Here is a 22,113-nt window from a genome sequence, read left to right on the forward strand (position 1 = left end):
AGTCATCTTGAATTTTAATTTAGCTAATATTTGTCTTGAATAAATTGTTTCGCCTGTACCCGAGGCATCCTTAGGAGATGTTGACTCGCTAAATTTTGGCATGAGACTCAAATTTGGATAAGGCATGGTAACGATACCAGTTTACCAGTGAGGCTCCTTTGCACAGCATGCCGGCTAGATTATGAGTACCACAGCGGCGCCTATTTCTGCCGTGAAACAGTAATGTGTATGCATTATTGTGTTTCGGTCTGAAGGGTATTGTAGCTAGTGTATTACTAAACAAATAAATAAGGCAAATAAGACTTAACATCTTATGTCTCAAGGTGATGTGCGCAATTGTAGTGCCGCTCAGAATTTTTTTGGTTTTTCAAGAATCCTGAGCGGCACTACATTGTAATTGGCAGGCGTATCAATTACCATCAGCAGAATGTTCTGCTCGTCTCTTCCCTTATTGTTATAAAAAAGTTACTTGTTTTGGGTCTATGTAGCATTAAGTATTTTTAAGCTTTTTAGTGCATATTATATTACTAGCTGACCCGGCAAACGTTGTTTTGCCATATAAAGTATAATTCACGCGATAGTTTTATAAGTAATAAAATATTGCCTATATTATAGCCTGTACATCATTTTGTTCTATTGTCAATAGTTTTTGCAGCGCACGCAAAAATAGGTTTTCGATTTTACACCTTGTGTTACAAAATAGCAATTTTATTACGGATCCCTAATTTTGAAAAAAAAACATAGCCTATAGCCTTCCTCGATAAATGGACTACCGAACACTGAAAGAATCATTCAAATCGGACCAGTAGTACCAGAGATTAGCGCGTTCAAACAAACAAACACTGCAGCTTTATAATATTAAGTATAGATATATTGTTTTGGAATATATTTTTTTGAACTCGGTTGTTTTTTTGTTAAATTTTTTTCTTATTAAAGTTAAGTTTTAAAAAAATTCTTATTGAGTTAAATTATTGAAGATAAACAATACCTATACCTATTAGCGACCGCTGGTACAAATAAAACCGTCTAATTATACTTTTCTTACTTCTGCTTTGAAATCTTACACAGTTTTAAATTTTACAAGAGACAAAATTAAAAGAATATTGTACGTAGGTAGGTACGTATTTGTTATCGATATCCGATTAATAATAAGATCATTACAATAGCAAATAATTAGTTTTGTAATTTCCTTGTGCTCGTTAGACTAGTTAATTAATTTCCCATGAATTTAAATTAGTTCAAAGGTACTTTGAATGGAAAATAATAGTTAATGTTGATGTTTTTGTGAAATTATTTCCTCTCCTTCAAGGAGTTTTTAGCTGTTATAGATAACCTACTTGTTCTTATATTCGTATTTGCTTCTTCGCGGTGAACTTTTTTGCTTTGTTATGTTTTCAAGGTACCGGTGCACAGACATATAAGACATTACATTTAAATCTAAAGGAGTGCATTGATGCAAGAAATATAACGGAGGGCGAAGTATTATCACGCTTCTCTTTATGGCTTGTGATGTTTTACGATATAAGTCTTGTGTGGAAGCGGGATAATGGCAATAAATAAGAATCTCTTTAAAATAGTACGTTTTTATTGAAGTTGGTTAGACACAGAAAGTAATACGATTAAACACTTAGACAATGGTGAGGTAACAACAATGTAGCATAGAGGAGTGAACCATAGATCTAAAGCTTATACAAAATATATAAATTGGATTGCCACCATCTAAATTAATAGATATGCTAACGTATAGAACATATTGTCATTACATTGTAATGAAAGAGAAAAAAATAAAGAAAGGTATTTATTTGCAACAAACACAATATTTATAAAAAGGCATTTATTTTCTCAAAATTGATTCCCTTAGATTTCTTTTTGGTGTAATTTCTTATACTACTACCGCTTCGGAAACAAATGGCGTTCTGAGAGAGAAGAAGCAGCGCATGAAACTCTACCAGCATTCGTTTTTGTGCTCTTTTTAATCAAATATACAATATTGTACTTACAATCATTGCTAATAATCATAATCATCACTAGGATTAGTCCCAGGCTTTCCTTGGCTTAGAAATTTGCTTGGAAAAAGTATATTATGATCATTGATTATTATCAGTACTAACACAGCTACAGTATAATAAACATGATTTTTCGCTTCAGCGCGTCTCCGGTGAAATTAGGCTAGCACAACTTCCGGCGAGCTTGCTCAAATACATTCAAAATAAAATATTCAACACAATAAATATGTAACATTAACATTTAATATTGAGAAGACAGTGTCAAATATTTAACATTGAGATATCTTTCAATTTTTCGATATTTTATTACTATTACAAATTGTCCGAACCATATAAAATGAAGCTAGATGAAATAAATTTTCTGTACTTACTATAACGCAAGAAAGTGCTGTAGAGTACACTGCTCAAGGATACATAATTCACTGTTTTTACAAATTTAAATTCAAATATTTTTATTCAAAATAGTATTTATACCCATTCGACATAGTATGCCTCAGACCTTTTTTCCTTAATTTAGTCACAATAGGTATAATGTAGTACCGTACAGTAAAATTTGTAATTAAATATCCTGAGGGTGTTCGCTCCATTCCCAATCTGTGGTATCATAAAGAAAATCATTTATGTTATAATAACTTTTACCACACAAATTTTTTTAACAATTGTTTTGAATTTGGTAACACATTTGTTTTGTACATTTTCTGGGATCATAATGTAAAAGCGTATATATCGCCCAATCAAACTCTTTAAACTAAATAAATAAATCATTTATTTTGCTAGAAAACATGTAACAATGGGTGTAAATAGTTTTAATGTGTCAACGTTATCGGCCATTTCTGGCATGCAAAATTATTATTAACAAAATTCTAGTTATTATTATAATTAACATTAACAAACTCTATATTTTAAGCACTTAGGTCAATTTAAATTATACTAATTTTTTTTAAGTATCATTATTTAAAGACTAGAATTAATATATATTTTAAAGTCAATTTAATTTAACCTAATGTGTCAACATTTCATTTATGGAATAAAAACGTTTATCTATAAGCCATGTAAAAAGATCCTTTTTAAATTGTTGGAGTTTATTAAATATTTTTATACACATGACATAGCTACATTTTCCGTAGGATGCATTATGATATTTGTGTGCAATCACCAGTCTGTCACCGTTTCTTGTATTTCTCGGATAAATATCTCTTGCTTTTGTAAATAAATGGCCATGTTGTTTGACAAAGATACATATTTCGTATATATACATACAGGGAAATGGAAGAATACGTAATTCTTTAAACAGTGGTTCACACGAATCTAAGTAAAAAGCTCCTGTCATAGCTCTTAATCATCTCTTTTGGGCTATGAAAGCCCTATTAGCCTCGCTAGAGTTTCCCCACAAGATGAGTCCATATCGAAGTACTGATGCGACATAACCATGATAAGCTGCCAGGACTGTACTTGGTAAAGCCGTTTTACGCAATCTATATAACACATAAACATATCTTTCAATTTTTTGGCATACCATGTCTACATGCTCTTTCCATTTTAGATTTTTATCTAGAAGTGCTCCTAAAAATTTAACATGCAGAGCTTCTTCTATTTGGGTATTTGTATAATTTATCTTAAGGTTATAGTTATTAGAGCGGTTACTAAAACTAAATTGCATAAATGAGGTTTTTTTTAATATTAACTTTAAGATTATTATCCTCTAGCCAATTTACCACTGTATTAATTTCATTGTTAATTTCACTTTCATAAATATCAATCACATTTTTATTATTACATACATTATTATTACACATTATTGATATATCATCGGCGAATAAATAACAGTCATTTTTTGTCACAGGCAGGTCATTAATATAAATTAAAAATAATAATGGTCCAAGGACGCTTCCTTGCGGAACACCAAATCTATTTAATTTAAAGTTTGATTGTTGGGCAATTATGGTAGCCTTTTCGTCGATAGAATTGATCTCCACACATTGCTTACGGTCTTTTAAGTAAGACTCCATCCAGTTAAGAGCCTGGTCCTCTAATGCCATTTTGCTTCAACTTATCCAACAAGATGGTGTGTGATACGAAGTCAAAAGCCTTGCTCATATAAAAAAATATTACACACGTTGGTTTTTTTGAATGTATATTTTCTGCTATTTTGTGAACCAGTTTAAATGCAGCTAATGTTGTCGACTTGTTTTTTTGAAAGCCAAATTGTTGCTTGTTTATTATATTATTTTTTGTAAAAAAAAATTGTTAAACGGCCATACATTGCTTTCTCAAAGACTTTTGAAAAAATAGATACGAGTGCAATTGGGCGGTAGTTATTAAGTTGTTTTTTATCGTCTTTTTTATGTAGTGGCTTGACCACCGATAATTTTAGTGCGTCTGGACTCACTTCACCTGAATTCACCAGTTTCAAACGACAAATTGATTAGGTATGTTATAACTGGTACTAGTTCATCTTTGCATATTTAAATAATTTTTGTGAGAATTTCATCATAGCCTACTGCTTTAGTATTCTGCAACAATTGTATTATTTTTAATGTTTCGTTTTCCGTTATGGGATTGAGAAAAATACTACTTCCAGTTTTATTTTGATTTATACAAGGTTTCAACTTTCGCTTTGTCAGACATTTATCACTGCTGTTAGTCAAATTTATCCAATAATCATTAAAACTGTTTGCTATATCTTTAGTGTTATTAATCTCATTATTATTTACTATAACTGATTCTATACAAGTGTCACTATTGATACTTTTAGTTTCATTTTTAATAATTTTCCACGTCGCATAGCATATGTTTTTACTGTTTGCTACATATTGGGTATGACTCAATTTTTTTGATGTGGCAATACAATATCTAAGTGTTCTTGCATATGTCAAATAATTATTCTTATTGCTATCGCCTTTTTTTCTATATGTTCTATATCTTAATACACTTTTTGTTTTACAGCTTATTCGAATACCTTTAGTTATCCATTTAAAAAAACATTCCTCGTGTTAACATTATGATTATGGCAGTTTCTAGCAAATTCATTAATTTGCTTATGAACATATATATTGAGATGCAACAGTCAAAATGTTTATTTCTTTCAAATCTTCTCTTAATGATTCTGTAGGACTTAGAAATAGCGGGATTAGCTCTCTCCTCAGCACGAATATGGTATTCATATCGGCTGCACTGCCCCATATCAATATAACACGTACGTGGAAGATAGTAGATATATTTTGTAACAGACTCAAGGGACCCCAGACAAAATTACCGAATTAATTTTATCAAATCAATTTTGATGTAGAAACATGTGCCCGAGATGAATGAATTGATATACGGGCGACAAAGTGACTCTATTATAGTTGTTCTTTATAAGGGGCCATCCATAAATTACGTCACACCCAGGAAGCGTGCATAACATATAGGCAATTAGGCAGTGGCAACCTCGTTATATGTATGTCTCAAGGTGACGAGCGCAATTGTAGTGCCGCTCAGAATTTTTGAGTTTTCAAGAATCCTGAGCGGCACTGCATTGTAATGGGCAGGGCGTATCAATTACCATGAGCTGAACGTCCTGCTCGTCTCGTCCCTTATTATCATAAAAAAAAGAATAGAACCTAAATAAATATAGCATTAGTTTTAAAGTTAATTTACTACCTACGGTAGGCAGTGCAATCTGCGTTTGTGCAATCCGTAAACTGCCACAAAAGTCATTAAATTCGTGTGACGTGATAAATTGATCCTAAGTGAAGAATACTAAAATATCCAAGTTCGATGTGAAATAATAGTTTTCAATTTTCAGGGTTGTGGCTTCGGTTGCCAGCTCCACCACATCGTGTACTGTCTGATCTTCGCGTACGCGAGTGAGAGAACGCTCATCCTCAACTCGAAGGGCTGGAGGTACAACACCAAGGGGTGGGAGTACGTGTTCCATCCCATCTCCGACACCTGTACCACGGCGTACGATGACAAGGTGGTGCAGTGGCCCGGTGAGTTACAGACAAACGGCCTTATAAATAAACTTGGTATAAAGTTAAATATTTACACACCATATTCTTATATAAATTTCAGGAAGACCTAGATCGATTCTCTAATTACTGTTGTGACAATAAAATGACTTTAAATCTTAGTAAATTTAAATCAGTCAACTTCACAAAAAAGAGGACCATAAGTCGTTTCCCTTACACGGTATCTGGTACTTGACTCAAGAGCGTAGACAATATCAGAGACATAGTTGTTGTTCTTGATATGAAGCTACATCTTGACACGTATGTAGACATGATCATAAATAATAATAATGAATAAAATAAAATAAAAAGCCTTTTATTTCTCGCATTATAAAAAGTAAAAAATTACAGACATACTTTCTTAGATTATTTACATTTAGATTTTTGGTAGTATAGTAAAGTAAAGTAATGTGTATAATCTTAGTTAAATTACTTGAAAATATAAGTTATAAAAAGGCATAAAAGGCATTTATTTTCTCAAAATTGATTCCTTTAGAATTCTTTTTGATGTCATTTCTTATACTACTAGATACTACTACCGCTTCGGAAACAAATGGCGCTCTGAGAGAGAAGAAGCGGCGCAAGAAACTCTCCCAGCATTCTTTTTTTTGCGCTCTTTTCAATAAAAATATACAATATTGTACAGTCGCTATAAAATAATCACAATCTAGTCCCAGGCTGTCCGATCATTTAGATATTCAGCAGTGGAGTAATAGGATTTACGTCAGAGCCATTTTTTTATAAAACATTTAAATTTATTTATAGATAATGCCTGAACAGTGGCTGGGACTTTATTGTAGAAGTGTATACATTTACCCTTAAAGCTATTATGTATCTTATGAAGCCTACTAGAATTAGTTACAAGCAATCCCTTATTTCTAGTGTTATAATAATGAAAATCACTATTAAGAGCAAAAAGGTGACGATTTTTGTGAACATATATTAAATTTTCATAAATGTACTGACAATAAACAGTCATAATATTTATTTCTTTAAATTTTTCTTTGAGAGACTGATAACCAAGCTGATATATAGCACGAACAGCTCTCTTTTGCAGTGCAAACACTATATCAATGTCAGCAGCATGACCCCATAGTAATATACCGTACTTCATGATGCTGTGAAAATAACTAAAGTACACTAATCTAGCGGTCGCAACATTCGTGTACTCTCTAATCTTTCTAACTGCATATGCCGCAGAGCTGAGTCTATCTGCTAGATGGGTAATATGTGGACCCCACTGAAGCTTTTTATCTAACGTGATACCCAAGAAGACCGTAGTGTCCACAAGTTCCAATCTCTGGTCATTTATAAGTACGTTGGTTTGTACCTCCGCTGTGTTTGGTGTAATGAACCGTAAACACTTTGTTTTTTTACTGTTTAAGTGCAGATTATTCGTCTCAAACCAACGCACTAAAACCTATATAACTATATAATATAATATTTACAAAGGTACCTATAATTTAACATGCAGGCATGCAAGAACCCCTCTTATGTGAGGGTGAAGGCCTCCTCCAGACTTTTCCATTTGTCTCTCATCTTTGGCAACTGTCATCCAATTTTTACCAGCTATTTTTATAATATCGTTATCCCAGCGAGTTACTGGTCTACCTTTCTTTCTAACACTAGCAGGGCCCCGCCACAACGTCAGTCTTGAAGTCCATCGGTCATCGCTCATCCTGGCTACATGGCCAGCCCAGCGCCATTTTAACATTTGTGAGAAATTAAGCGCATCTGTGACTTTAGTCTTTCCCCGTATGATATTGTGTGGGATTTTTTGTATTTTTCTCACAGTTGTCATACTTCTCTTCATATTTCGTTAGCAGGATCTGATTTTGTTCTTTACGCGTAGCGTGTATTTCCACGTTTGGCAGCCGTATGTGATAGAGGGGAGCAGGCATGTATCCATTAGTTTTTTCTTTAAATGAATAGGCATGGTTCCCTTTAGTACTTCTTTTAGACTCCAGAATTTCTAAGTCATTGTTTTGTTTTCCAAAGGAAACCTGTTTGTCTAGGTATATGTAACTATCTACGTATTCTAATGGTTTCTGGTCGAGATGTATGGGGTGTTCTATACTGTTGGACAGAATTTTTGCTTTATTTAAATTCATGTCCAAACCTACTTCGTAGCTAGTAGTTCTCAGTGAGTGAATCATTGATTCCATCTCTTTAGCACTTTCGGATAGTAGAATAATATCGTCGGCAAATCTTAGATGGTTGATAAAATTGCCGTTGATGTTCAGCCCTGTTCTATCCCAATTTAGTTTCTTGAAGACCATCTCTAGTACCGCTATAAAAATTTTCGGAGATAGTGGGTCGCCTTGCCTTACACCTCTCTTTATGGGTATCGGTGGTCCTATCGTCTCTAGTTTGACTCTACTGGTGCAAGTTGTTGTACAAATACTTTATAATATCTATATATTTGTGTTCAACATGTTGTGAGCTTAAGGCGAGCCATATAGAAGAGTGTCGGATTGTATCGAAGGCTTTCTGGTAATCAATGAACACTACATAGAGTGGTTTCTGATATTCTAATGAATTACTTCTCGATAATTTGTTCAATTGCGTGGATATGATCTATTAAGAATATCCACGTCTAAAACCAGCTTGCTCTATTGGTTGGTTTTCCTCGATACTCTTACTAATGCGCTTTTCAATTGTTGATGAAAAAAGTTTGTAAATTGTGGGCAGCAGGCTGATAGGTCGATAATTTCCTATGTCAGTGGGATCGCCTTTTTTGTACAGTAGGATCATGTTCGACTCTGACCATTGAAAGGGTGTGATGCCTGACTCTAATATAGAGTTAAAGAGCTGCATCAGAGGACGTGCGAGATATTTACAACCTATTGTTATCGTCTCATTAGTAATTGCATCGGGCCCTGGGCATTTTTTTGTTTTCAGTTTTTTTATTCCTTCTATCATTTCTAGCTCGTCCATCATTTTTATCTGTGAGACGTCTTCTGCAGGTATTTTTGTACTGCTGCTGACAAATATATTTTTAGAGTTTTGAGCTTTACAATCATACAGTTTTTTGTAGATATTTGTTGCGGTTTTCATAATATCGGTCCAGTTATGTGATAAATTATTTGTTTCTTTTAGTTGTTTAATCCATATCTTGTGGGTATTTAGCTCCTTGTATGCTTTTTTCATTCTGCCAGTAGTGCTTATGTGTTTTTCTATGCTTTTTGTTCGATGAAGCATGTAGTCTCTCTTTATGTTTTCACTTATGAGTTTATATAAAGCTTTTAGCTCACTTTTCATAGCTCTTGTTTTTGGTTTAGTTTCATGCAGTTGTTTTCTCCGATCCATGAGCTTCCTGGTATAGGCTGATATTAAACTAGGCTTATTGGTGTGTTGTTCAACATTTTGTGCGATATGTATACTTTTTTCTATGCATCGAATTATATTGTCGTAGTTAGCTTGTATGGTGGCATCCACTTTATGTTGAAGTTGGTCTTCGAGCTTTTCTAAAGATAGGTTATATGCTGTTATTTCTGTCTCGGTTTTCAATGATTTTCTTAAGCGGTTTGTGTATTTTATACGGCTTTTCTTAATTTTTCGTAGTATAAAAGATGCCCTTACAAGCCTGTGGTCGGTGGGAAAATTCACATTTAAGACTTGCACATTAAGAACATTGTTATCTAGATTGGTTAATATGAAGTCGATTTCATTCCTCGTATTTCCGTCTGGGGATCTCCAGGTCCATCTTTGGTTTTTAGGTTTTTTGAAGAATGTGTTTATAATACTTAATTTGTTTTCGAATGCAAAATCAATCAGGCGTTCACCTCTGCTATTTCTCAAGCCATATCCATGATTTTTCATTATCAAGTTTTCTTCTAGTCTAGGGTGCCCAATTTTTGAGTTAAAGTCACCCATGACTATTATGTTCTTACCTGAGATTCTTAAAGTTTCATTAATGGTATAATTCCACCTCATCTTCATTTAAAGCCTCTGTGGGTGCATAGACTTGCAGTATATCTAGTTGATATCCATTTATATTTAGTTTTAGGAGAGCTACTTGTTCTGATAACCCGTTAAAACTGACGATGTTTCTTTTGAGATATTTCTCTATGATGAATCCGACGCCATATAATCCTCGTGTTTGTCCTGTATAGCAAAATATGAAATTGTCGTATTCCTTGATTGATGTGCCGACACGACGGATCTCAGAAAGGCCGATTACGTCATATGTTGTAATTTCTAATGATTCTATCAGCTCTATTAATCTGTGAGTTGTTGTTTTAATGTTGCCACCTGGAATAAATCGTTTTTAGTGTGTTTGTTCCTGGTAGGTTTTTCTGGAGGGTTTTGGTCGAGTTCTCCCCCGGTGACCAACCGTAGTGGGAGATTAGGGGTTGGAGGGTCCGTTTGTAGTTGTTATTTCTTGTTGTTGTTGTTTTACGTGTTGTTTTCTATGTTTACAGACTGATCATGAGAGTTTACGGCGGGAATATGGTTGAGCTTTTGTTTTTGTATGATAAAATCTTTCATATTTGATATCTTGTTCTTTTTATGAGATTGCTTTTGATCTTGTTTTGAAATTAGGTCTTTTGTCGGTCGAGTCCAATATCATCTAATCCTACGTTGGAGAGAATCCTACGTCTCGGCAAATATCATGCAGTTTTTTTCTGATTGAAAAAAATAATACTATTTCGATCCATTTAATCTTATGGACATGTTGGTTCCAATAGTCTTGAGACCGCGTATGATTCTCCATGGACTGGATTAGAGTAGATATTCTTTTTTTAATCACAGTAGTTAAGATTTAAGTATTCTATTGTTAAATTTTTATTATACTTATAACTTTCAGCAATATTGATTACTAGTCTTAAACTAGTCGTTAATAAAAGCAAGAAGCATTTTTTTTTCTTTTTACAATAACAATCCAGCGCGTTTACGTTTGAAAAAACCCACATTTTGAAAAATCTCACGTGAGATTGGGGGATGGGGTTGAATAAAATCTCACGACCGCGACATCTCACCAGGGGGGGAGGGAGGGACGGAAAATTCAAAAAACACCTCACGTAATTTATCGACGCTCCCTGCACTATAAATGCGTCCGCCGCAGATTGTATTGTGTTGTAATAAATATAACTTGTTTACACTCCAAAGTAAACGTCTTCGGCTTGTGATCATGATATAGTATTGAGCATTATGTATTAATAAACGTGTTTGTATTTCAGGGACATACGACCCGAAGGTTGTGTCGTTACCGTTCATCGACTCAATATCGAAGAAGCCAAAGTTCCTACCGCTTGCAGTACCCTCGGATCTAGCACACCGGTATGGTAATAACAACTTGTTGTCTAGCACATATCAATACTTAAAAATATAGCTGAAGTGTGTGTTTTTGTAACTTAAATTTGTAAGAAAAATTTATGAACGGTGCGGGATTTGAACCCGAGCCTCTCGGGTTCCTTCCAAGCAATCTTCCACTTAGCCAACCGTTCGAGTGACGTATTGTCATAAAATCTTGTATGCTTTGTTCAACTCTCAGGTTGTGGCTCCATCTACAGGATCTACTATACAGCTGATAACCTAACCCTAATAATCCTATTAGGAAATTGACTTGAAATGTCGCTCTTGCCAATCTAAACAATTTGTTATTTCAAATTGATATCGCTCCCTTCTGGGACTAATTATTTACAAGGTTACGAGAGTTCATCGTTCATAAATTTTGGTTACAAATTTAATTTGTATAATTAATCCCAGAAGTCAGGGATATCACTTTAAAAACAAAGTGTCAGTTTTTAAAGTCGAAATTACAGCTTCATGAAAAATGACTATGAACGCTTGAACGGGACCTATAATAAAAAATTAAAACGGTGTGTGTGGATTGATGAGGCCTGGTATTATTGTTGATACAGTAGTAGCCGGCCGTGACTGTACTCAATAGCTCTTGTTTTTACGTATTAATTTACATTTTTTTTGGAGTATTTGTAGTTTGAATATTATTGCTGCATCACTTTACATATATTGTAACTGAAATGAAATCATTTCACAAATGTGAGTGAGTGATTGTCACAAAGAGTTTCTTGCCACTTCTTATTAAAGCTCAACCCTCAAAGGAGGTGAATATAAAAAGAAAAATCATTTCCTTGACCTGCCTGAATAAGGTGATTTTGATTTGATTACCCTAAAGGATTGAGCTTTTGATTACTGTTAGTAAAAATATAATATTAATTACAAGTTTAAGCAGAATTGTCAAATTGTAAGTAGAGGTATTTGGTGAGTATTGCATGATACGTAAATTAGGATTATTTTATTGTTGTTTGCTGAGTAACAGGTTTCATCATGCTCGCTTAAATGTCACTGCTTGTGGCGGCGACATGGGACGGGTCGTCCCCTTCCCTAAAATATGGTTGAGGGAGGCGATGGCTGGCTCATGCGTCATGCTCGTGAACGGGCGCTGCTTGTGGTGGCAGGATGATCCTGTTGCCGGAGACTCGGTTTCAGATTCTTAAAAGTTATTGTGTATATATATATGGATAAATATATGTTTATTTATTTATAATCGCTTTTAAAATGCTCACAGAATACCTTTATTGATTTATGGTGTATGTGGATGATGCAGCTACTGTACTCAATAACTTTTGTATTAATTTACATTTACTTTTTTGACTTATTCGTGTAAGACACTATTTGACGTTTGAGTGTGTTTGTTGCATCATTTTACATATTACTAGCTGACCCGGCAAACGTTGTTTTACCATATAAAGTATAATTCACGCGATAGTTTTATAAGTAATAAAATATTGCCTGTATATCATTTTGTTCTATTGTCAATAGTTTTTGCAGCGCACGCAAAAATAGGTTTTCGATTTTACACCTTGTGTTACAAAATAGCAATTTTATTACGGATCCCTAATTTTGAAAAAAAACATAGCCTATAGCCTTCCTCGATAAATGGACTACCCAACACTGAAAGAATCGTTCAAATCGGACCAGTAGTACCAGAGATTAGCGCGTTCAAACAAACAAACAAACACTGCAGCTTTATAAAATTAGTATAGATATTGTAATTGAAATGATCTGTAAATCTTGATATAAAAGAGTGGCAATGAGTTTCTTGCTACTCCTTCTCATTAGCTCGACCAATTCAATAAGAAAAATATTTTTTTTGACATTCAAAGTGTCATTTCCGTGACCTACGTGAATAAACTGATGATTTTGATTTGATTTGATTTGATTTGAATAAAAAACTGTTTGTCTGATTGTTGCGGCGAATCTTCGAAAGGCTGGATCAATTTTAATGGCACTTCCACTACCAGCTGTGACCCCTTTAAACGGTGTAACTTAGGATACTTTAAAGTAGGTGATGAATTATAGTGCCGCGCAATAAACATATAATTAAATATATACATTTATTTTAAGACATTATGGGACGACATGAGCAAGATGTTCGGCTGATGGTAATTGATACGCCCTGATCCATTGCAATTTTTGAAAAACCCAAAAAAATTAAGTGGCACTACCATTGCGCTCATAAACTTGAGACACAATAAATTTGTTTTTTTTTTTCTTTAACAAAAAGTAAGATTATCGCCTGTGTTGGGAGGCACCGCCCTTTAACCTTTTTTTTATGATAAACAAAATTATATACTTAAGAGTAATTTGTAAAAGTTAACTGATAAAAATAAAACTTTAACCTTTATTTGATACAAACAAATTTACACAAATAACAGATTTTTAAAGTGATTTTTATAAAAGTTCTATTATTACACTTTACGTTACTACTATGTATAAAATAGATATATAAATAGTCGCATTTGCCCAGTAATTTCACTACGGCGCCCTTCAGAACGAAACACAGTAATGCTTACACATTACTGCTTCACGGCGGAAACAGGCGCCGCTGTGATCCCCATAATCTAGCCGGCATACTGTGCATAGGAGCCTCCCACTTATAATAAATTTGAAGACGTGCTATGTAAATTAGATATTTAAAAAATTCATTACACTTACTGTACATTTTTACGTCGCCCTTCAAACAGAAACAATATTGTGTGTAATCGGTTGATGATATTATAAAAATTACATACTAATAGATAATTTATACATCGAGATGTAGCCTCTCGCTACTAGACAATTGATGAAACCAGGCCAGGTTTATTACTTTAGTGTGCGTGAGAAGCCACGTCTTACACTCGCGATAGGTATGTATTACACTTTGTGTTAGTGTGCGTGCATTGCTCAAAATAGAGGTTAAAACTCTAAACTCATTATTTTTTTCACAGCTGTTGTGTATGCAGATGTATAAATGATGTAAGGTTTTTGTAATAAATTATATTTTGTAGGATAGTCCGCTTCAACGGCGACCCGTCGTCGTGGTGGATAGGCCAGATCCTCAAGTACATCCTGAAGCCGCGGCCTGCGATGCAGAAGTCTATCAACGATACCATCGCCAAGATGAACTTCAAGAGGCCGATAGTTGGGTGAGCTTATAGATGCATCGTTCATTTTGATTAACTCTTTACGAGCCGATCCCTCTTCCGAGTTTCAAATCGGTTCATTACCGAGCGATTTTCGCCCGAGAATTTTACGCGTACTAAAGTGTGTCTATGCGTATTATTTTACGTGTAGCAAAAGAATGCTTAAAGTTAGGATAATATCAATGAATGTATATGAAAGTAATCGAAACAAGCTATAAGACCATGCATAAATTATTCATATTGTGTTTTATTTTATTTTACACACACGATATAAAGTTGAAAGACCGTTATATTATTATATGAGTATTTGAAATGAAACAATTGGTTTTATTTATTAGTGTTTATGGTTTATAATCATCTTTATATATTCTTTCTAATACAAAAAAGTCTAGTAAATTATACAAGCATTCATAGTAATAATTTGAGATATTCAATCAGTTTTTTTTTTATATTACAATAATTTTTGTTACCTTATTTAATTAAGTATTTTAAGATTTTAATTAATTTTGTAAATTGATGGTGTTGTGTGTTTACTGTTAGTAATAAAGTGTTTTCTATTGTATTCTAGCTAAGGGTGGTGTATTGATAAAGTATTGGTTAGCATTGCTAGAACCGTAGACTCTCACCACGGCTCATACAAACTGAGAACAAAAATGCGGAACAAATAGGAGGCAAAGACCTTGGCGATATTGGTGCTACCTTGGGTTTCTACATTTTTTCGAACGACTTCTGTAATATGCATCAAAAATACCTACATAACAAAAAAATGGAAAATCCAAAAGTGCACGCCTCGAAAGCTCATCTATACTAATATTATAAAGCTGCAGTGTTTGATTGTTTGTTTGTTTGTTTGAACGCGCTAATCTCTGGTACTACTGGTCCGATTTGAATGATTCTTTCAGTGTTGGGTAGTCCATTTATCGAGGAAGGCTATAGGCTATGTTTTTTTTTTTTCAAAATTAGGGATCCGTAATAAAATTGCTATCTTGTAACACGCTGTGTAAAATCGAAAACCTATTTTTCCGTGCGCTGCAAAAACTATTGACAATAGAACAAAATGATGTACAGGCTATAATATAGGCAATATTTTATTACTTATAAAACTATCGCGTGAATTATACTTTATATGGCAAAACAACGTTTGCCGGGTCAGCTAGTGTTATATATTTTTTTTAAAGTTAAATTTCGAATAAAATGTAATCACCTGCGATTTAAAAAAAAAACGAGAAGGGTAGGCCTTCTAGTAGTAGTGATTTTCGAAAGGGACCTCTGCTTAATTGTGAAAATTGTAAAAAAAATAAAGGCGTTTCGTCAAGTCGTTGTCGAGATATCCGTACCACGCCGTTTTTTGAACAACAGACAATGTACGTCCACGATTAATTTTTGTAATGAACTTTTTTTATATATTCTTATTGTATTCGACAACTTAAAAAAAGTATCAGGATTATCCATTAGTGTCTCAGCTTTATATTGATGTGCTTTTTATAATGTGTAAGAGTAATAGAAAAAAAAATATGCAGTATAAAGAGTGATAAGACCTTGACATGTCGGTTATAAAGCAGAACCTCGCCGCTTCGCGTTCGAGTCGTGCAATAGAAACCTATCTAAAGATTTCTACAGTTATTCAAAATGTATAGTACCTGTAACGGTCGCGGTTCCGTGGAAAACAAATATATATACCAAAGTTCCTTACAATGAAAGCAAGCATGTACTATTACTTACATAACGATTTAACGACAAGAACGGAATCCGTGGTTAATTTGTATGCCTTAAATGTGTGAGTAGAATATCCGCAAAATCTCTGCCGAAACAAGCTCTTTAGGGAAAGATCACTCCTCTAATTTGAATTTAAAACTTAAATTGGTTTGCAGTGTCCACATCCGACGCACAGACAAGGTGGGCACAGAGGCTGCGTTCCACAGCATAGACGAGTACATGACCCACGTGAGAGACTATTACGATCAGCTCTCGTTGACACAGCCTGTTGAGGTCAGGAGGGTCTATCTCGCTTCTGACGATTCCAATGTAAGTAAAGTATTCGATATCATCGACGATATCAATGTGAGTGTTAAGATACGAACCTATACATGATGCCTGAGTTGAGATTGCTCAAATGAGAACAATGATAGATATTGCTCGAGTAAATACATTTAATAGATATTGCTCATGTTAATAAATTCAATAACTTTTGTTCAAGTGAGATCATTGATAGATATTGTACAAGTCAGAGCATTGATAGATATTGCACAAGTAAATACATTGAATAGCTTATGCTAAAGTGGGAACATTGATAAATATTGTTTAAGGAAAATTGAATAGATATTGCTCTAGGAACATCGATAGATATTGCTTAATTGAGAACATTGATATATATTGCACAAGTAAATACATTGAATAGCTCATGCTAAAGTGGGAACATTGATAAATATTGTTTAAGGAAAATTGAATAGATATTGCTCTAGGAACATCGATAGATATTGCTTAATTGAGAACATTGATAGATATTGCACAAGTAAATACATTGAATAGCTTATGCTAAAGTGGAAACATTGATAAATATTGTTTAAGGAAAATTGAATAGATATTGCTCTAGGAACATCGATAGATATTGCTTAATTGAGAACATTGATATATATTGCACAAGTAAATACATTGAATAGCTCATGCTATAGTGGGAACATTGATAAATATTGTTTAAGGAAAATTGAATAGATATTGCTCTAGGAACATCGATAGATATTGCTTAATTGAGAACATTGATAGATATTGCACAAGTAAATACATTGAATAGCTTATGCTAAAGTGGGAACATTGATAAATATTGTTTAAGGAAAATTGAATAGATATTGCTCTAGGAACATCGATAGATATTGCTTAATTGAGAACATTGATATATATTGCACAAGTAAATACATTGAATAGCTCATGCTATAGTGGGAACATTGATAAATATTGTTTAAGGAAAATTGAATAGATATTGCTCTAGGAACATCGATAGATATTGCTTAATTGAGAACATTGATAGATATTGCACAAGTAAATACATTGAATAGCTTATGCTAAAGTGGGAACATTGATAAATATTGTTTAAGGAAAATTGAATAGATATTGCTCTAGGAACATCGATAGATATTGCTTAATTGAGAACATTGATAGATATTGCTTAATTGAGAACATTGATATATTGCTAAAATGATAACATTAAACAACAAACATTGAATCACCCTCAATCGAGCACCTCATAGATGTTATTCATCTGCTACACGATGATAATGCATAATTAATATATGATTATCATGTATATCAATAAGTATATCATCATGTTCATTATTCCTACTGAATAATATTTTTTATTAAAATTTGTCAAGCTATTCTTTGTTGGTGGAGATTTGTGTTAGAGTAAAGATTAAATGGGTTTTTATTACAAATTTCTAATTTCTATTAGTAATACTCGTATCATAATAATTTTTTGTATTTATTTCTGGATCCATGTTTCAACTAAGTATTTCATACAGAGATATTGTAATTTTGTAAAAATAAAAAAAGAAAGCCTTTCTTTCTGCTACTTTGCACAGTACCGACGATAAAATTAACTATACAGTAAGATTAATAAGAAGTAGTTGCCTCTAGACAAAGAATATATAATAATTCAAGTACGGAAGTTTCACACCGCAATATCAATTAAAGAAATAGCCTCTTGTGCTCATACAATGAGGTGTAATTCATATCGACAAGCGCTAATAACCTATAATTTTAGTCACCTAGAAGTCGCTTCTCTTTCTATCACGTGACCTCTTCTGACGACATTAGGATTGACCTCTTTATCTAAAACTGGTACCTACCTAGTATAAGGTCATCTTATAAAAATAACTCAGTTTTTTCAATTGGGCTTAAACTAAGCGCTTTTGAATAGTCACTATAAATGTTTCTATTAAATTATTGAATATACGATATGTTCGGAAAAACTTAAGCTCGTTTGTAGAACACACAAGAAACCCAACGGCCACTCTTTTCAATAAAATAGAGTATTTTACAATGTCTATAATATTATATATATAACAAATTAGTTTGGAATGTGCTGCATCCAATATATGAATCGTGTTTAAAAATATATATTATTTCATAAAAAGTAATAAAGAATAAACGGTATAATTATTATAAATTATCGTATATTGAATGCATCAACCTCCGGGGCTTGAATTGATTGTTTGTGTAAGGATGCTTCGTGAACACGATGTATGTATTATCCGTTATCGTGTCGTATATTGGTGCAGGTGTTGCAAGAGGCTCGCACGAAGTACAGCGACTACGAGTTCGTCGGTGACGCGGCCATATCCAAGACGGCCGCCACGCACCGCCGCTACACGCCGCTCTCGCTCACGGGGCTGCTGGTGGATCTCACGCTGCTATCCAGAAGTGATCACCTCGTGTGCACCTTCAGTAGCCAGGTGATGAAGCTACGAGGGGCTGGATCACTGACTCGCTTCATTGTGTGTCTTCTACCGCATTTATAAAGGGAGTGTTCCGAAGAGCTGTTTAACCTGATTCCTGTCGCCGAATTCAACCTTCGCACGGCACGCCACAAGTCAGGATATCATCTCCACCATCTGGGTGTGTGGCGGTCCTCCACAATGCGGTTTTAAAGGAGCTTTCTTCCTCTTACTACAAAGCTGTGGAATGAGCTTTCTTGTGCGGTGTTTCCGGGACGATACGACGTGGATACATGCAAAAAAAGCGCGTACACCTTCCTTAACACGTTGGTGGACAGTAATGCTCACAGGCGTCTATGTAGCTAAAAGTGATACGGCAGTACGCCTGTCGACGTCTGAGTTTTTACTTGCATAAAATCAGTACGCCAAACCACGACTGATTTTCCATACTATCATAAAGAACGCCATGTTGTACTGTCACCACAGGTATAATTAAGACTTTAGTACTGTCACAACACAATTTCACAAAAATCGCCAAATAAAGCACCTCCACGCTCACATTCACGTTTTTTATGGTCCCCTTCCTACGCACACTACACTCATGGGCGTCATAGTTTCATACGATGAGTCGAGTAGTGCGCCGCTGCAGTGTTCCGACATGTCGCTATATGATTTCACGCGCAATTTTTATCTAAAAAGTAACCACTGTTTATTTTCAATGAAATTTTATTGTTTTATGTATACCAAATATCAATTAAGTGTAGTTTCAAATCTAAACAACGTATTTTCGTTGATAATGTTTGTAGTGAACTCGATTTTGTTGTACTAAATTTGTAACTAAATTTATTGCAAATATCTCGAGACTCGCATGAAAAATAACAAAAATCGAGTGAAGACCTATTTGCTGGTGATGGAGAGTATGTATCTGACGATCAGTATCAAATATCCCGTGCCGGATGCACAAGTTCAGACAATGAATCTCTTGCCTCATATATCATCTGGCGTGTGAACATGCTCTTCGTCTAGTTATGCAGAAGTCGATGGTGACAAATCTTCATATTCTGACTAGACTCAAGTCAATGAACATTATGAAATTATATAACACTACGGATAAAAGCATGTACGTCTATGGCCGTTGTGTCATATCATATATTTTTTATATATGTGTTATGACACTACTCCCGTGGGCAATGTATGAAAATAAGCAGTGTCTCAGTAGCCGCAACTACTGACACAGTACTGTCCACCAACATGTTAAAGGCCGGCAACGCCTGTATACATAAATTTAACAAGTATTTTTTTAATAAGGGTAAATATAATAAGAGTATTTATTAGCTACGGCGCCCTTCAGACCGAAACACAATACCTCTCATACATTACTGGTTCACGGCAGAAATAGGCGTCATTGTGGTACCCATAATCTAGCTGGCATCCTGTGCAAAGGAGCCTTCCACTGGTGATAAAGTATATGTCGTATTCAAGAACGTCAAGCCACCAGCAAGTATGAAGATGTTTAAGTACTCGTCTTGGCTCGGGTGTAATCGGCGTGCGGTGCGAGTGTGGGTCTCTTCACTACTTTGCATAATTTAAGTTATTTTCGAGAAATAACACGAAATATGAGTTACGTTTGCTTGTTCAACAAACGTATACTTAGTTTCAATAATTAAACTCAACAATACCACCCAATAGGTAGTGAGTCCCCAACACGACTGACTTCAACCTGTCGACTTGTTCTATCATCAGTTACGAACGTCACTTTTGCCGTGTAAAACTAAGCGTCACTGTCAAATGACACATTACACATTTCGTATCATGCGGAACTGAACACAGACCTCACTCAAACGCCATTTCTAAAGGATACAGCACTTGACGCCCTTTAAATAACGACATCTAGCGGCTCTCTTCTATTATCTACTATTACCATATATAATTATTGTCGTCATTAAACAAGTGTATAATCAATTTGTTCCGCAGGTGGGTCGCGTGGCTTACGAGATGATGCAGGCCAACCGCGTGGACGCGTCCGATAGCTTCGCGTCCCTCGACGACATCTACTACTTCGGCGGTCAGAACGCGCACAACCGGCGGGCCATCATGGCGCACGCCGCCAGCCCGCACGAGATATCGTTCGAGGTAATGTTGAAGCGAGCCTACTCCTCGATAAATACTCTCTAAAAGAGAATATTATGACTGTACATTGTCGGTACGTTCACAAAAATCATCACCTTTTTGCTCCTAATTCAAAAGATACATAATAGCTTTAAGGGTAAATGTATACATTTTTATAATAAAGTCCCGGCCACTGTTCAGGCATTATCTATAAATAAATTTAAATGTTTTATTAAAAATGGCTCTGTTATGAATCTTACAGCTCCACTAAATATCTAAGTGATCGGACGATTTCATCCCAGTAGCCATGACAGTACAATATTGTATATTTTATTAAAAAGAGCGCAAAAAAGAATGCTGGAAGAGTTTTTTGCGCCGCTTCTTCTCTCTCAAAGCGCCATTTGTTTCCGAAGCGGTAGTAATATCTCGTATATTAGAAATAACAGAAAGAATTCTAAAGGAATCAAATTTGAGAAAATAAATGCCTTTTATGCTGTTGAGTAGGTTATCAACTGTAAAGTAGATCCTGTAGATGAAGCCAAAGCCTGTGAATTGAACAAAGCATACAAAATTTATCAACGATTCGAATAATATCAGCCACTCGAACGGTTGGCTCGTGGTTCGAGTCCCGTATCATTCATAAATTTTGTGTTCAAATTTTATTTGTGTAAATATTAGTATTCAACACAAAACACTAGTAATATGGCAGTCCGAATGCGTACAAATGGCGTTCATGTAACAAAGCTACCGCGCAGAGCAGACATCTCAACTTGTGATAAAACCACTTCAAGCATCTCTTTGGTTACTTATCTCTGTAGGTTAAAATCTGAATCATCAAAACATTTATTATAATGTTTACATTTTTATGGTTTAATTTTAGATCGGTGACTTGATAGGTGTCGCTGGAAACCATTGGAACGGATTTGGGAGAGGAACCAATAAGCGAACGAATATGGTATGTTGTCAGCTGATGATTTTTACCACAACAATCATACGGCCGTTTTCAATTACCTATCTATCCTCAGTTTAACTAACTAGAGGTAGACAAATCTATCCTTTTACGCTTACTTACATTTCAATAATCTATCGACATAAAACATTGGATTATATCTATATTGGACATAACTATGGATAGATAAGATCT

At 34.5% G+C, this 22,113-nt stretch overlaps 1 protein-coding gene across 1 annotated transcript in view; it reads left to right on the top strand.

Moving 5' to 3' along the window:
- LOC126974270 (alpha-(1,6)-fucosyltransferase) overlaps positions 1-22,113 on the top strand; it is a 51,770-nt gene that overhangs the window by 15,692 nt on the left and 13,965 nt on the right. The window contains exons 6-12 of the mRNA XM_050821726.1: positions 5,794-5,980; positions 11,182-11,281; positions 14,296-14,433; positions 16,302-16,455; positions 18,705-18,878; positions 20,835-20,993; positions 21,850-21,924. Coding sequence (XP_050677683.1) covers positions 5,794-5,980; positions 11,182-11,281; positions 14,296-14,433; positions 16,302-16,455; positions 18,705-18,878; positions 20,835-20,993; positions 21,850-21,924 — 987 coding nt within the window. The remainder of the gene's footprint in view (positions 1-5,793; positions 5,981-11,181; positions 11,282-14,295; positions 14,434-16,301; positions 16,456-18,704; positions 18,879-20,834; positions 20,994-21,849; positions 21,925-22,113) is intronic.

This window comes from Leptidea sinapis, chromosome 32 (genome assembly GCF_905404315.1).
Source record: "Leptidea sinapis chromosome 32, ilLepSina1.1, whole genome shotgun sequence".
Taxonomy (NCBI): Eukaryota; Metazoa; Arthropoda; class Insecta; order Lepidoptera; family Pieridae; genus Leptidea; species Leptidea sinapis.